Source organism: Ziziphus jujuba, chromosome 1, assembly GCF_031755915.1.
Source record: "Ziziphus jujuba cultivar Dongzao chromosome 1, ASM3175591v1".
Classification (NCBI taxonomy): Eukaryota; Viridiplantae; Streptophyta; class Magnoliopsida; order Rosales; family Rhamnaceae; genus Ziziphus; species Ziziphus jujuba.
In genome coordinates this window covers 25595704-25611281 of record NC_083379.1, presented here as the reverse complement: position 1 = coordinate 25611281, position 15578 = coordinate 25595704, and the positions used below count along the sequence as shown (strand labels likewise).

The 15578-nt window shown below is 31.9% G+C and overlaps 1 protein-coding gene across 1 annotated transcript; it reads right to left on the bottom strand.

Moving 5' to 3' along the window:
* Positions 1-3441: 3441 nt before the first annotated feature.
* On the bottom strand, positions 3442-4721 carry LOC132799147 (lectin-like). The gene is made up of 3 exons (XM_016035903.4): positions 4376-4721; positions 4074-4189; positions 3442-3951 (listed from the first exon to the last, which is right to left on the bottom strand). The coding sequence occupies exons 1-3, from the start codon at positions 4673-4675 to the stop codon at positions 3582-3584; spliced, it is 786 nt and encodes a 261-aa protein (XP_015891389.3). The 5' UTR covers positions 4676-4721; the 3' UTR covers positions 3442-3581.
* Positions 4722-15578: the final 10857 nt, after the last annotated feature.

Below are 15578 nucleotides of genomic sequence, written 5' to 3'. Positions count from 1 at the left end.
ACAATGAGCAAAAACTTCAGCAAAATCTTGAGGGCTTTGAACACAATAACACCATATATAATGGTTAGCCAAAATCTATAGTGCCAAGTAAAATAAGAGAACATACAAGATTTTACCCCTACTTCAAGTAATGGATTTTTTTGCCTATTTATTTTTTAAGTAATAATAATAATAATAATAATAATTATTATTATTATTATAGTTTTGTTATATTACTATTGTAAATATAATTCTAACACCTTGTGTTTATGTTAATTATAAACTTTATTATTTATTTTAGAATTGTATTGGAGTTATTGCTGGCTTTCATATACCACCAATAGTAAAGGATTGTGATGTAAGTACCTATCATAGTTGCTATGGAAAAATTCCATAAAATATATTAGCAGCTAGTAACTTTGATTTGGAGTTTATATACGTACTTAGTGGATGAGAGGATTCAACTGATGATTTAAAATTGTTCCATGATGCTTTATTAAGTAGGAATGGAAAATGCCACAAGGTATATATTTTTCAATGTACTAATTTTTGCAAAAAATAAAAATTTTAATTAATTATTAATATCTTATCTATTTAGATTAATATTTTCTTGTGGATTGTAGATTTCCAAATTGTCGATAATTTTTAGCTCAATTTCGACAGGTTCAATACCATTTACAAAATTTTTTTGGTCCATGTCATCACCCCAAAATTGCAGCTGAATTATTCAATCTCTATCACTCTTCTTTAAGAAATGTAATTGAGAAGATATTTGATATATTCAAATCCAAATTCACAATTTCTAAGTCTGTACCTCCATTTCCATTTAAGACACAAGTAGAGCTAGTTTTAGCTTATGTGGGATTGCATAATTTTCTTTGCAAAGAATGTCGTTCTGATGGGTTTTCTATAGAGCTAAATGATAAATCTCCATCATCGTTATTAATAGAAGAAACTAAACAGAATAATTTTGAGGAGCTGTTTGAAAGTCAGAAGCAACAATGAGAGAATCCTAATGAATGAAGAACTATTTTGGCTTCAAATATGTGGATAAATGCCCAAAACAAAAGAAATCAAAGTAATGAACAATGAGTTTCTTTACTTAATAAAATTTTGTGTATAATAATAAATAATAGAGATGGTACAAGACTATTTGATATATTTATCTAATTTTATTTTAATACTTTAATTCATCATGTTTGTGTTCTCTTCATTTTATTTTTCATTTTTTTATAAAATATTTCAAGGATGATATCATTATAGTTTGATATTCATGTATATGGTTTTTGCCTATTTGTTAATATTTTGTTAATTTTCCTGACATCATAAATGTTCAACAATGCTTATGGTGTGATAAAAATAAATAAATAAAGATAATAGTAAAAAAAAAATTATGCTTATGGTATAGTTGTTTTACTAAAATAAATTATATTTTTCATCAAAATATTAAAATAAGATATAGAAAAGAAAATCATCAAAATTCCATCGAAGTGTATTAATGTCTATAATACAAGTCCCATAAACTCCATTAAATTCTATGTATAATTTTGATAAACTCCATATGGAGTCTATAGAATTCTAAAAAAGTCCATCAATTCTATTTAACACATTAACTCCTTTAAAGTCCATTACACTCCTAATCAAATACGTCCCTTTTCGAAAGTAATTGAAGATTTTGGAGGCTTGTGAGTTTCCAAACACACACAAGCAGAACGGATGGTGAAACCAAGAGGATGTAGAACACAAAAAAGCCAAAGGAAAAAAAAAAAACCGAATAAATAAAAGTCACGTGTGTGAATATTATTGGGTTTTAATGGTCATGTGGAAACTATGTGTCATTTAAATGATGTAGCATCAATAGTAACTTTAAATTAGATAAAGTTGAAAATAATGGTTAATATTTAAAAACAAGTATAAATAAGCACTTAGAAAAACCAAGCGAAGGATTCAGGTTCTTTTTTGTTCTAAATTACTTACTCAAAAGCACTATTTTCTTGAGGGAAGATTTCTAGTTTGAATTCTACGACTCTAGTAAAAAAAAAGAGAAGCAAAATTTTTTTTTTCTTTTGTCCTTTCCTTAAAACAAAAAAAAAATATTCTGTTTTGGTATTGAAGAATCTATATGATGCTATTTAGTGGAGTGGGAATAAAAGTAACAAAGATGGTGTCTGTATAAGGCATTGGAATCTCATAGAATTGATCTTTTTGGAATTTTTTTTTTTATCAGCCTAAGTTACAAAAGCTGGGGAAAGTAGTCAGGACCACAATCATAAATAAATGTTCCATTCAAGAGAATCAAGACAATGGTTTATATTCCAATAATCTCTCTTCCTATAAGTCTATCTACCTCTTTTAAGCTCTTGCAATATAATTGAGAATGAATAAAACTTATGGAGGTTCTTGATACAATCACAGGGTCTATGGTTTTGATGTTACTTGAATGTGTATTTTTTCCTAAGAGATGAAATTTATAAAATGTGGGTCAAGATTAAGTTTAGCTCTTCAAATAGAACAATTTTTTCCCTAAAAAGCACCTGTTTGTGAAAGGATATTTGTGAATTTATTATAGCTGTGAAAAATGCATACACATGGACTTCCATCCATGGGTTATTTGACTCGAAAGAAATGAAATTGCTTTTCAAGACAAATTTCACGATTTTGCATTTGTGACGAATTATCAGTTCTTGGTTTCCTTTTGGGCATCATCAGCTTCTAATGAAGTTAAAAATTATATGTTTATTATACGCTTAATTTATGGGTGGGGGGGAGAGGGGGAGGAAGTTATTTTAATTTGAAAGTTTGATCCCAGTCTTAATCCTCTAACCAGTAACCTTAACCTTTTCCAGCTGAACTCATGATGGAATACATAAGTTGCCTCTTTTTACCTCTAAAAACCTATTCCTTCGGTTTTTTTATTATTTAAATTTTTTTTTTTTTTTTTTTGGGGCAAATACCCTACTCGTTTGATTCTGTAAATATCATGTGCCGAAATTTATATTTTGGTAAGCATTTGGTAATGCGTTCGTAATTTCTTTTTGGTTTTTGGTTTCTGCTTCATTTCGTATAATTTGTAAACTTCAAACACTTGATAGTGTGGAGTAATGGAAATGAAAGTTTGTTAGGCATCTTATTTAACTACAAATTATGTAATATAAATGGGAAAAAAAAAAAACTAAAAAATCAAAACCAAATACCGAAAACCAATAATTGTTTATGTTGTGTTTAATTTGATACTTTTTTATCCTCAAGTTTGTAACTGATTGAAATACCTTACAAACTATAAGTAACACTAACATATTAAGTAAACAAATTATGCATAATCAAGAAGAGAAAAACCAAAAACATAAAACTAGGGTATTGCCAAACAACGCCTTAGTTGCTTGTTTTGTTTACGTTTCCATAAGCCGGTTTGTTAATTACGATCAACAGTAGGACTGTGCGGTTGATGAATAAGGTATTGGCTAAAACCAAAATTTGAATTTTTCTTCCATTTGCTTTGTTGCAATTATTTATTGTACATTCAAACTCACTTTTCGTTCCAAATAAAAATCTAAATATTATATTTTTCCAACTGGCCCGTGAAGTATTGATTATTGTGGAATTCAGTTCTTTGGCTGAATTGTGACTCCCTTGATGCAAAGCCCTCTCTTCCATTTTCCATCAACATATTCGTACATTGAGAACTCGATTTCCCCATGTTTTTGGACTGGTGTTTTGAATTCACCTACTGGAATCTTGATCCATTGTCCCCTTACCTTTTCCATCAAATTTACTTTGTTTTCTTGCTTGCTTCCATCTGGGAGAGTGAGTCTGATGTTTACTGGAACTTCCCATCCATAAGCTGGATCTTTCAGCATCACCACATATGCCACTTCATACAAAATTCCTGGTGAGAGCTCAGCAGTATCAAATTTTCCATTAATTTCCAGCCAACATACGTTCAACAGTTCGGCCACATCAACGAACTCATCGCTGCATCAAAGTATGGTAGTGAGAGGGAGACTGATAGTGCACACTTTGAAATATTGCATGATTGATTAGTTCAGGCTTCAGATTTTAATTAGCTTTAAAAGTGAAGCTTATTTTGGACATACCTCGTTTCTTTCACACTGGTCCATTGCCAGTACCGACAATCGTCAACCCAACAAATTGAAAGATCCCTTGAATACAACATAAAGCAGTTGTTGAAGTTCTTATCAACCCAATATTTCTGCCATAAAATTGTGCTACTGATGTTAACTTTGTCCTTTTTGCGTGTGTGTGCGTATATGATTTTTTTATTTTTTTATTTTTTTGAAGTAAAAATAAACGTACGCAACAGACACACGGATACAGGAGATTTTCTATTTGATAGAAAAAATAAACGTTAAGCTGGATATGAAAAACATAGACTTGCCTTTCTCTTTTGGTTCAAGAGTATGCCAGCTCGTAGCTGGCCGAACTTCTCTTCCGTGGAAGACTTGTCCATACGGAAGCCGTTTGCATCTTTCAAAATGGCTTGAAAGTTATGAGGGATTTTCTGTTCTGTTGGCTTCACCACTGTCTTGTCTACATTATCACTTGGCTTTACTTCCACTGTATTGTAAGCACCCTTGACTGTGTATGTTGATGGATGAGGCTCTGTTGCTGATTGTTGTTTCTGCTGTCCACTTGCCTCCGACTGAGAAGCCCCATCTTGTGACCACGCTGTTCCCATCTCTCTATACGAGAACTACTTTCCCGCACTTCTCATTTTATACTTTGTTGGCTCAACTTATTAATATTATATTTGTAATTGGTAAGCAATTTTAATAGCTATTAATAGGAATTATAGGATATTAACATTTTCGATAGTTTTATTATTATTATTATTATTATGTTTGATGCAATAATGGCCGTTGAACCTTTTTTTTTTTTTTTTTTGACTTGCATTATAAGGAGATGTTAATATGGATTTTAAAAATCCATTTTTTTTTTTTTCCCTTAGATGACTAACTTTTGTTGAGTCAATAGATTTTTATAGACTTTTATGTAAAGTTTATAAAGTTATTAACGGTTTATTTGATAGAAGGGAAAATATTGAAGGAAACTGATTCCCGATAATCAGTTTTTTGGGATTAAATTTCACATAAATAAATTTCTTAGGATTTTTTTATAATATTTGGTTAATAATAAAATAATATAGGACTTACAAGTAATTAAATAAGTTTATGTATTAAAATTAAAAGATAAAATTGTATTTTAAAAAAAAGTAAAACTAATTTTTCTGGAGAATTTTAGAATAACATCTATTTGAGGGGATTAACTTTTTATGTTAGTTTGCCACATTGTGAGATTTATTTTCTATTGAGCCCCACAAATTCTTCCTTTTAAAAATCATTCAAATAAGAAAAAATTTTACTTTCCCATAGAATTTTAGATTCCTACTAACTTTGTCATTGCCTAAACACCCTGTTAAGATTTTTATAAACTTTTATAAATTTTGATATTCAAAGATTTTTATAGACTTTTGCAGTGTTTGCATAATCATGAAATACTTTCATAAACTTTTATAGAATTTCATTTTAATAAACCAATATACTTTCATTGACTTTTAAAAATAATATAGACTTTGTAGCAACATAATTAGATTTCTTATATCAAGAAAAGTATTTTCTTAAAAAGATCAAGAAATAATAATAAGTTACCTCGATAAGGAAAGTTTTTTTTTCCCTAAAAAAATAGTAATGAAAATTCATAATCATTTTATATATATATTTTTTCCATATTTATACATGTATTGGATATTTTAAATTTTATATTAAGCAAAAGTAAATCAATAATAAATAAATAAATAACAAATAAAGGAAAAAGTCGCTGAAGTCAATTCTAAACCAAATTACAAGTTGATTGCAGTCTGGTATATCTATATATTAAATAAATCAATTGTTGCATTTTTATGAAAGAAAGAAAAAATAATAATATTTCTTCTCTCGAGCACATGTAGTAAAGAGGGGAGAAAAAGAAATCCAATAACAATTTTTTAAAAATCTTTTTGTTAGCCTTCGGTTTTGGAGTAGAGAAAGAAGATGGAAAATGTCTAAAAATCTATAGGATATAAGAGTGTTTGAAAGCTATTGTCAAATTGAACACTCCTAACTTTTTACAAAATTTTAAAAAATTTTAGTTAAATATCCCATGGTTTTTAAAAAGTTTCAGTTAAATTTTTTTCTTCTTTTTTTGGCTTCGGTTTGTGAATTGTTTTTTTTATTTTAAATTTTTTTCAATGCTTTTCATTACGTGTGTGAGCTGGTAAATGGTAATGAAGCTAACATGGTGTCGCGTTCTGGGAACAAATAGTTGTTTTATATAATTCTGGAATGAAATTCTAATTTTTTTTAATCAAATTCTAGAAAACAAATTAAATACGAGCATATCCAATTTAGACTTAATTGTTTTGAGGTTTTATTTTTTTGTGGAAGAATAGGCTCGGGATGGATTTAGGAGTCCGTTGTGCGAGCCCAGTGAGGTGAGAGTCGGATGTAGCCTGCCCGAGTTATTTTTTTTTAAATTCTATTTCAATAATATTACGTTGTTATACATTTATTTCATATTTTTGTACTATAATTTAATTATTATTTTTTTTGTAAGTTATGGTTCAATTAAAATTAACTTGTACCCGAGTAATATTCATATGCCCTGTTATATGTATCACATAAACCTTGGATTGCCGGATCGTTCGACTGCCCGACTGTGGCTGGAACCCACAATGACAACAACATCCGCAACGCTAAACTGGAATTCTAAATTTTTAGATCAAAATTGGAATTTGGACCACATATTGCTTTTGAAACAAAGGAAACGCAACTAGAAATTCGAAACCCTTGTATCGAAATTAGGATCAGGACCATGGCCACCTAACCAGACCTCCCAACCAAGAGCCATTTTGTTATATGCATATATATATATATATATATAAACAAAAAAAAAAAAATTTTAAAAATAACATACTTTTCTTTTACTTAAAAAATGCTTTTATCTTTTATTTTTTGAAAATAATTTTCAAAAATAATTTTGCAAACACTCATTTTCTTATAAATAATAAAAAAAAAAGAATAACAAAAATTCTGCTTAATATCTTTTTTGAAAATGAAAAGGTAAAAGTGAAGTTGTTTTGAACGTAATAAAAAACTTTATACAATCTCATTCTTTACACAAAAATTTTTAAACAAATAAAAAATAAAAAATAATTTTATACAATATTTTTAATATCCAAAATATCCTAAATTTCTATTTCTCAACCAAACTAGAACCATAGTTTTTTCACAAAACCTTTACAGTTTTTTCACAAAACCTTTACAACTCAAACACCATCTAATAGAAACTGATAGTTGCATTTGGGCAATAAATTAGAAGAGTTTTTGGTGAAACCGAAAGTGGTGAAAATTCACGGAATTTTTTTATTTTATTTTATTTTTTTTGATGATCTCACTTTTGAGCAAAACTAATAATCACGAAAATTCCACAAAACTATTTGATTTTTGAGATTCTAAATATCTTTGAATTATTTAGTTGTGTATTTTTTAATAGATTTAATTTTATTAAATCTAGATACTTCCGAATGTTTTATTAAAAATATATTTTTAATTTGTTCAATTGTAAATTTTTGGACATTGTTGAAAATTTTCAGTTGTAAGCTTCTAAATGATGGGAAAATATTCAAAGCTGAACTAGATAATAAATGATGAAGTTTAGTAGAGTTCAATCAGAAAATATATGGACATGAGTAACCAAGAATAATATTGTTCTAGTCAAACATTGATGGTAAACAAAATAATAATAATAATAATAATAATAATAATAATAATAATAATTGTAATAGTAATAAAAATTAAAAAGCAAAACAAATCATTGAAAAAAGAAAAAGAAAAAAAAATAGATACATCTTACTTTTCCATGTAGTGTGGCTATAGTTAACAATATAGTTTGAATAGAATCACCTAAAATATTACTAAGTTGACTAGTTATTATAAGTAAGTGGTAAACTAATTATTTGAGTAAACAAAAAAGTGCCTAGCATTTGGCGTATTATTATTATTATTTAATTTCTCAGTCCAAAAAAAAAAAAAAAAAAAAAAATACAAATTCACTTTTCTTGATGATAGACTAGTGACAAAGTCACTATTTTATTATCCGGTAATTTCTAATTTGAATTCTTCATCTATAATAACAAAAAATAAAAATAAAAATAATTTTTTTTTTTTTTTTTTGGTTTTCTGTTGTCTTTTCCATAGAAAACAATATTCTATTTTGGTATTGTAGAATTTGTATGACGCCGTTTAGTGGAGTGACTGGGAATAAAAATAACAAAGATGATGCATATGTGTTAGATATTGGAATCCCACATGACTGATTTTTTTGGAATTTTATTTATCATCCTATAGGGTACAAAAGCTAGGGAAAGTAGTCATCACCACGATCAGAAAAGCTTCTTCAAAGTGGCTTTCTTTCTCTACGTTTTCTTTTATAAAGTTAAATGTTCCATTGAAGAGAATCAAGACTATGGTTTATATTCCAATAATTTCTTTTCCTATAGGTCTACATTTTTTAAGCTCCTGGAGCATAATTTAGAACGAATAAAACTTATGGAGATTATGGATACAATCACAAGGTCTATGGTTTTGATGTTGCTAGAATGTATACCTATCCTAAGAGTTGGAATTTATAAAATGCGGCCAAGAATAAATTTAGTTCTTTGACTAGAACAATTTTTTTCCTAAAAAGCTCCTACTTGTGAAAGGACACTTGTGAATTCATTCTAGCTGTGAAAAAATGCATAGACATGGACATGAAATTGCTTTTCAAGACAAATTTCATGATTTTGCATTTGTGGAGAAAAATCAGTTACTGGTTTCGTTTTGGGCATCCTCATCTTCTAATGAAGTTAAGAATTATCTGTTTTTATATGCTTAATTTATATGGACTGTGTGTTCTATAAATTGATCTAAAGTCAGCTGGGGGAGGGAGGAGGTTATTTTAATTTGATATTTTGATCCTAGGGTTCTTCATCCTCTAACTAATATTCTTACATTTTCTATCTGAACCCATGATGGGAATATGTTTGTTCCCTCTATTAAATAAATATATTATGAGAATAATATATGTAAATACATGTGGATCTGATGAGAATCCGCCCGAATCCCACAACTGACTACCCGCTTGGGTGTTGATCCGATATGGATGAAGACTGAATTGATCACTAGGGCTTAAGCTAAGAGATTTAAGGACAATCTGGCTGCCTTTGTATAGGGAGTAATTAATTCTCCAGAGGACCTGTCAATGTCTGAAGATACAAGGCCCGTTCTAAGCATCCCAATGGTGAAGGCCTATATGGACCTAGGTAGCTGTTTTCATGCAAATATGGACTTTGAGCAGCAAGAAATGTTTCCAATACTTCGTGGATTCAATACTAATCTATAAGAAGTCATGGAATCAAATCAAGGCAGCTTCAAAGGCAATCAAATAGGTGGTGTGCGCACAGGAGGAAGTTTGGCCGGTTTTACTGTATTTTGTTGCTGGCTTTACTGTATTTTGCTGAATTGGCATTTTATCTCTGATCCAAGCAAGGGAAACATGTGGGACTCAATGGTAATCCTATTTGGCATCCTACAAGACATATGGAACTGATTTAGAACTTAAATTTTAACTTATCTCTGATCCAAGCAAGGGAAACATGTGGGACTCAATGGTAATCCTATTTGGCATCCTACAAGACATATGGAACTGATTTAGAACTTAAATTGGTTAAAGACAGCTTAGTCAAAAAGATAGTTATTTAGTTTCCTAATTTGATTTTGATTTTTTGTTTTAGGAAATTAGTCTTTTAGTTGATTTTTATCTATTTATTTGTTGGACAAATAAGTTTAGGAAAGTTATTATTTTATTATTTCCATTGTAAATTAGTTAACTCCTACTTCAAAATAAGGAATTAATTAATCAAAATAGATTTAGGAAAGTAAGTGAAATTTCGGCCACACTTGATGTTTCCTAATGTTGGCTGAAATTCAACCTTTGTTTTTAGGGTTTATTTTGATTGGGTTAACTAGAAGGAAGGACTCTTTATAGCAATGAGGATTTTCTTTCATTCATCCTTAAATGGAACAGCAGGCATGCCAGCTATTAGGAAAGAGGTTGACCTCATTTGTTCGGTCCAAGCCAAGCCCTTTACTTTAGGGCGTACTTCTTGAGAGTGGAACTACATTACATTAATGCCTCACCCTCCTGCTACCCGACTCTGACTATTAAAGAGAGAGACACACTTCTTTCTTAGCCTATTTAAGGGCTTAATTTTGAGGAAGAACACACCTTCAATTTTATACGGCCCAAGTTGAAAGCAGCACAAGACATGCAAAAGAGCTATGGGGATGTGCATAGGAAGGATCTCAAGTTTGAGGTTAGCGATCGAGTATTCTTTAGGCTCTCTCCTTGGAAAGGTGTAGTACGTTTTGGACAACAAGGGAAGTTAATTCCTTGCTACATTGGACCGTATGAGATAGCAGAGAGGATAGGTCCAGTGGCTTATAGGTGTAGTACGTTTTTCACATTCCATGCTCCGCAAGTATATCTCAGACCCATCACATGTGTTGCAGACACGGGAGATTGAATTTAGGGATGACTTGTCTTATGAGGAGCAGCCAGTGCAGATTTGAGGAAGGGAAGAGAAAAGGCTTCGCAACAAGACTATAGCTTTGGTGAAGGTTCTTTGAAGAAACCAAATTGTCGAGGAGGCGACTTGGTAGCGAGAGGATCAAATGCGGAGTCAGTATCCTTATCTCTTCCAAAACTAAAGTACGAATTTCGTGGACAAAATTTCTTTAAGGGGGGTAGGTTATGACACCCCGTACCCAAAAAAAAAATATATATATATATATACATGATTAAACAAGTTTGACCAAGTGAATAATACATGAGTTCCAATTGACTTTTTCAATGGCCAATATTTTTGGTTTGACTGAGGTACCATTGTGTAGATCTTGTCGATACAAGTTCACAGACTGGTGGCACGCCAAATTCTGAGTTACGGATAAAAAGTTATGGTTCTGAGAAGTTTTCAGCTTAAGTTTTAAATCAGTGTCCAACCCAGTCCCCAATTTTTGTTAGTTATTGATTTAGGCTCTATATAAGCCTCGGTAAATGTGCCAAACAGGAAGAAAAGCCCAAAAAAACCCATTTCCTCTAAAAAAAAAAAACCCAAGAAAAACACCTCAGACCCACGGGCCCAAATCGACCGTTTTTACCTCGGACCGGGTTTATGCCGTTTGACCCATCTCTGGCCACCACCTTACTACACGCGCCAGCCAGAGAGGACCGGGGGACGGATTCGAGCTCGGCCGCAAAATTTCACGGCCACCGGTGGCCGAACGAGCCCAGATCGGGCCGGAGAAGCCAGACAGTCGGAAATTTTCTCTCTCCTCTTTTCTTGTGTTTTCCGGCAAACCCAACTCGATCCATAACTTTATCCCACTACTTTCAACCCCTCTGAGTCCATTTTCATGGTTAGATTGCCTAAAATCCCCACCACTTGAGAGATCCATCAAGTTCAAGTTCGGCCGAACCTTTACGTCAATTTTCCAGTCACCGGAGGAGTCACCGGACCAAGGTAAGACCACTGGTGAACTTCTTGTCTCTTGGGCTTTCCGTTGACTTATAATTTGTGAATTTTGGAGATCGTTTGAGAATTTTCCTATTTTTAGGGTTATTTGGTTAATTTTCGGAGAAATTAGGACTGTGTTTGGACGATTTTGGTTAAATTGGTTAGAATTGAAGTTAGATTAATGAAATTGGATAATATTAGGACCAAATTGGGGGTTCAATTTTGAAATATTAGGCTTCGGGTGAAAATCCCCAATTTTGGGTACCGGGTCCTAAGGACACACGGTATAATTGGACTGCCCGGTGTCCAATTTATGTAATTTTGTAGTACTGTAAATTATTTTAAGACATTTGGATTATACAAGTGTCTTTGGTTTAATTGTTTGGAGCATGAGGAATATTTTATTATATTACAGGCACTCGAGTTGAGCCTGGAGGAAATTCTGTAGAGGAGCAGGCATGAGCATCTAAAGTACTGTGAGTGGTTATATCATTTTTAAATGATTTGGGTATATAGTATAGTATATATGGGGTTTAAATATTTTACGTATATATCATTTGATTGAAATGTTGTTTTATGCATAAATAAATATTTGCTTTCACATATATGTGTTATCATTTTATATGACTTTTGATAATATTTTAAGTGATTTTCAATTTTAATGGGTCCATAAATGGACTTGTGGTATTTAAATATCTTGGTAATTAAATTGAGATTTTAAATCAAATTGGAAACTTTTTGGTTTGAGAAACCAGATTGAAAATCATATAATTTTAAGCACGATCAAATATTTTATAATTTTATGTGCTTAAAATTGGTTTATAGTGAATATATTTCACTATGGTATTTCTGGTTTTCGTATGAAATGATGTTTTGAGATTTTGATGTATCTCATTAAGCGGTGGAAGTTTAAATGTTAAATTATGATTTATGATACAGTATCGTTTGGAAAAGTACATTTATAATCTTACAAGATTGTCTCATGTATACTGTATGGGTTATTTTTAAATTGATGTACCATGGAATGCCAATACCTTGGATCAGTATTATATTATATTATATTACCGCACGTTGGGTTTACCACGGTGCCGTGAGGTTGGTTTCATCCAACGGTTATCTATTATTACCACGGACTGTGAGGTTGGGTTTATCCGATGGTTTATTATTATTGCCATGGTGCTGTGAGGTTGGTATCATCCATCGGTTTATTATTTCCACGGACCGTGAGGTTGGATACGTCCCGACGGTTATTATTTCCACGACACCATTCATATATTGAGGGTCGTGAGGTGGGTGTATCCCACGGTTTGTATATTGGTACATCATATGGTACATTGTATATGTTTGTATATATTGTTGATTTATAAATATTGTGGTGATTTCTGCATTTTCATATTTATTTGGTGGAACTGTAATTATTATAGTTTATGCTCAAATGTTTATATTTGGATTTGAAGCATTTCATAATATTACAATGATCGTTCATTCATATGTTGGAGCATCAGTTTTTATGATATTAATTGGGGTACAAGTTTGGGTTTTGTGAAATGATTTTTAAACGGGGAACTTTTCAACAAGTGGAATGAGAGGTCTTGAGAGAAAGATTTTTCAAAAATAAATTATTATTTTTCTATTATACTATGCCACTTACTGAGATTTCTTTATTTCATGTTTTATTGTTTTAAATTCGTTCCCCTAGGCCCCGGCAGCTAGTAGCGGTCTACCTCGCACATAGCTTATCGCTTGTTTCCTTCCACTACAGCAGCCGTATTTATCCTTATTTCACCTATTGTTATCTTCTGGACTTATTTATTACTTATTTGTACTCATAGACTTTGTTGACACTCTTAGAATGCTCTGATTTTAATTATGGGACTCAGTAGAGACCATGGTACTCATGTGTGTAGTTATGGCCTGTAGTACAGTAGGCCGGTTGTGGATTTATTTATATATATATATATATATATTGAGGTATTAATGTTAATGCTGGTGTTTGATTATCTACGTTTTAAGGTGAGGTTCCATTGGATATTTTCTATGGATTGTCTAGTGGGACTTCACTAGGCGGGATTACCTGGGAGGTCCTGGGAGGGTTCCCGGGGCGGGTCCTATCAGCTTGGTATCAGAGCTTTAGGTTCTAACTTCCATGGGGTTGTACATTGCTGTACAACTCATCCTATATTTTACCTTCCATACCTACCTTTGTTGGTTGTTAAGTATATTTTGGCTTATTCTATCATATAGAACTTTTTCTTGATGTCACGAGGAGGTAGACGTGGTTGCCAGCATGCTATAACTGGAGGTATGAGTGCGTCCACTTATGAGGAGCATCTTGTCGAGTGCCTGGCTTGATCACTCGAGAGGAGTGGGTTTATTAGGTATTCTGTTAAGTAGGCTTGTAGACTTGGAGCAGTTGGTTGTGATGGCTCCATAGATCCTATGCAATGTCCGGATGAGGACAAGGTCACATTAGTTAGCTTTATGCTAGAAGGAAACTTGAGGAAGTAGTGGACGTATGGAAGGCCTAGGAGACATCACCCTTGAACATAGTTTAAGATTACATTTCACATTGAGCTTTGTTCTCCAACCTTTATTAAGATTAAAAGGTTAAAGTTGAGACACCACTCAGGGTTCAGGGTAATGGACAGTGAGCAATGATAGCAGAATTTTTTTTGTTTTTTAGAGATTTGCAGTCCGAGGTAGCTTATGTGGTAGGTTTCGTGATGGGTAGTGCCAATGGGATTGATCATGCTTTCATTACAAGTAGTCGGAACACTTTAAAAATGATTAACCTTATTGAGAATATGGTTATGCTAGAGCTTTATGATCGGGTGCACAATTTCAGCTAATTTATGGGTACAAAGTACATGATACATAAGTAGGCCAGACTTCAAGAGATTCTACCAACACTGGACAACGGTCTTCGTCCACAGCCAAAGGTAGAGGTCAAAAGGGATGACAACTTACTAGAGGTAAGGTATATGCTATGATCAATTAGGAGGATCACTCTAATGCTGTGATAGATACATTATCTATGCTTGGTGGTGACGGACATATTTTATTGGCTCAAGGACCACACACTCTTTTGTTTTACGTGAATATGTTACACTAGTCGAGATGGCTCAAGTTTGTTAGGGGTGTTACCTGAAGGGTTCGACATCCATAGGAGGATTCTTTTAACCTCGTCAGGTGTTTAAGAGTAGTTATCTTCTTTGCATGGAAATTAAGGTTCTTAATATTAGAATCTAGTATAGGTAAAGTTTGTTTATGTATTTTGGTGATCTTGTGTAGGACAATTTGCTGACAATTAAGTGGTAAATTTCATAAGTTGGTTTTGTAGCATCTGCTTTTGGATGATGATTTTAGATCCTGGTTTTGATATTTTGTTTTCTTGAAGATTGAAGGTTTTATATCGATGATGTTTTATGGATCTAAGGTGGTTGATATTCTTGATGATAACTTAATCTCCTAAGGAATATGATTTTTGGGGCATAACTAGAATATAAGCAAGTAATGAATGTTTCTTATGATTTAAGAATCTAGTAACTAGTTTATAGTATTTGGTTGTGATATTGTTATCAAGATTTAAATTTCTTTATTGCTCGAGGTATGTATTCTTGGAGCTTGTTTAAGAATTGGAAGAATTTGAGGTATCTTCAAGAATGATATTTGAGATGATGAAAGGACTCGGACTTGATCTTTTAGCTTCATATTTCTTGGTGTTGACAATCTTGAGGATTTCTTTTAGGCTTTATAAGCAATCTAAAGCTCTCCATTGGAATAAATATAAGGAACCTTGTTTTTTACTTTGATGAATTTGGTTAAAAGAAAGATGTTTGTAGAGGTTAAGGAAATTGGATAATCAATGAGGAAGATGGATCTTATAATTGCAAGTGCTAGGAGTGTAATCGGGGACAAAGAGAATAATTTACATTTTAACTTTGTGACACTAGTATTTGGTTTGAGGAAATTATATTTAAGTTCTAAA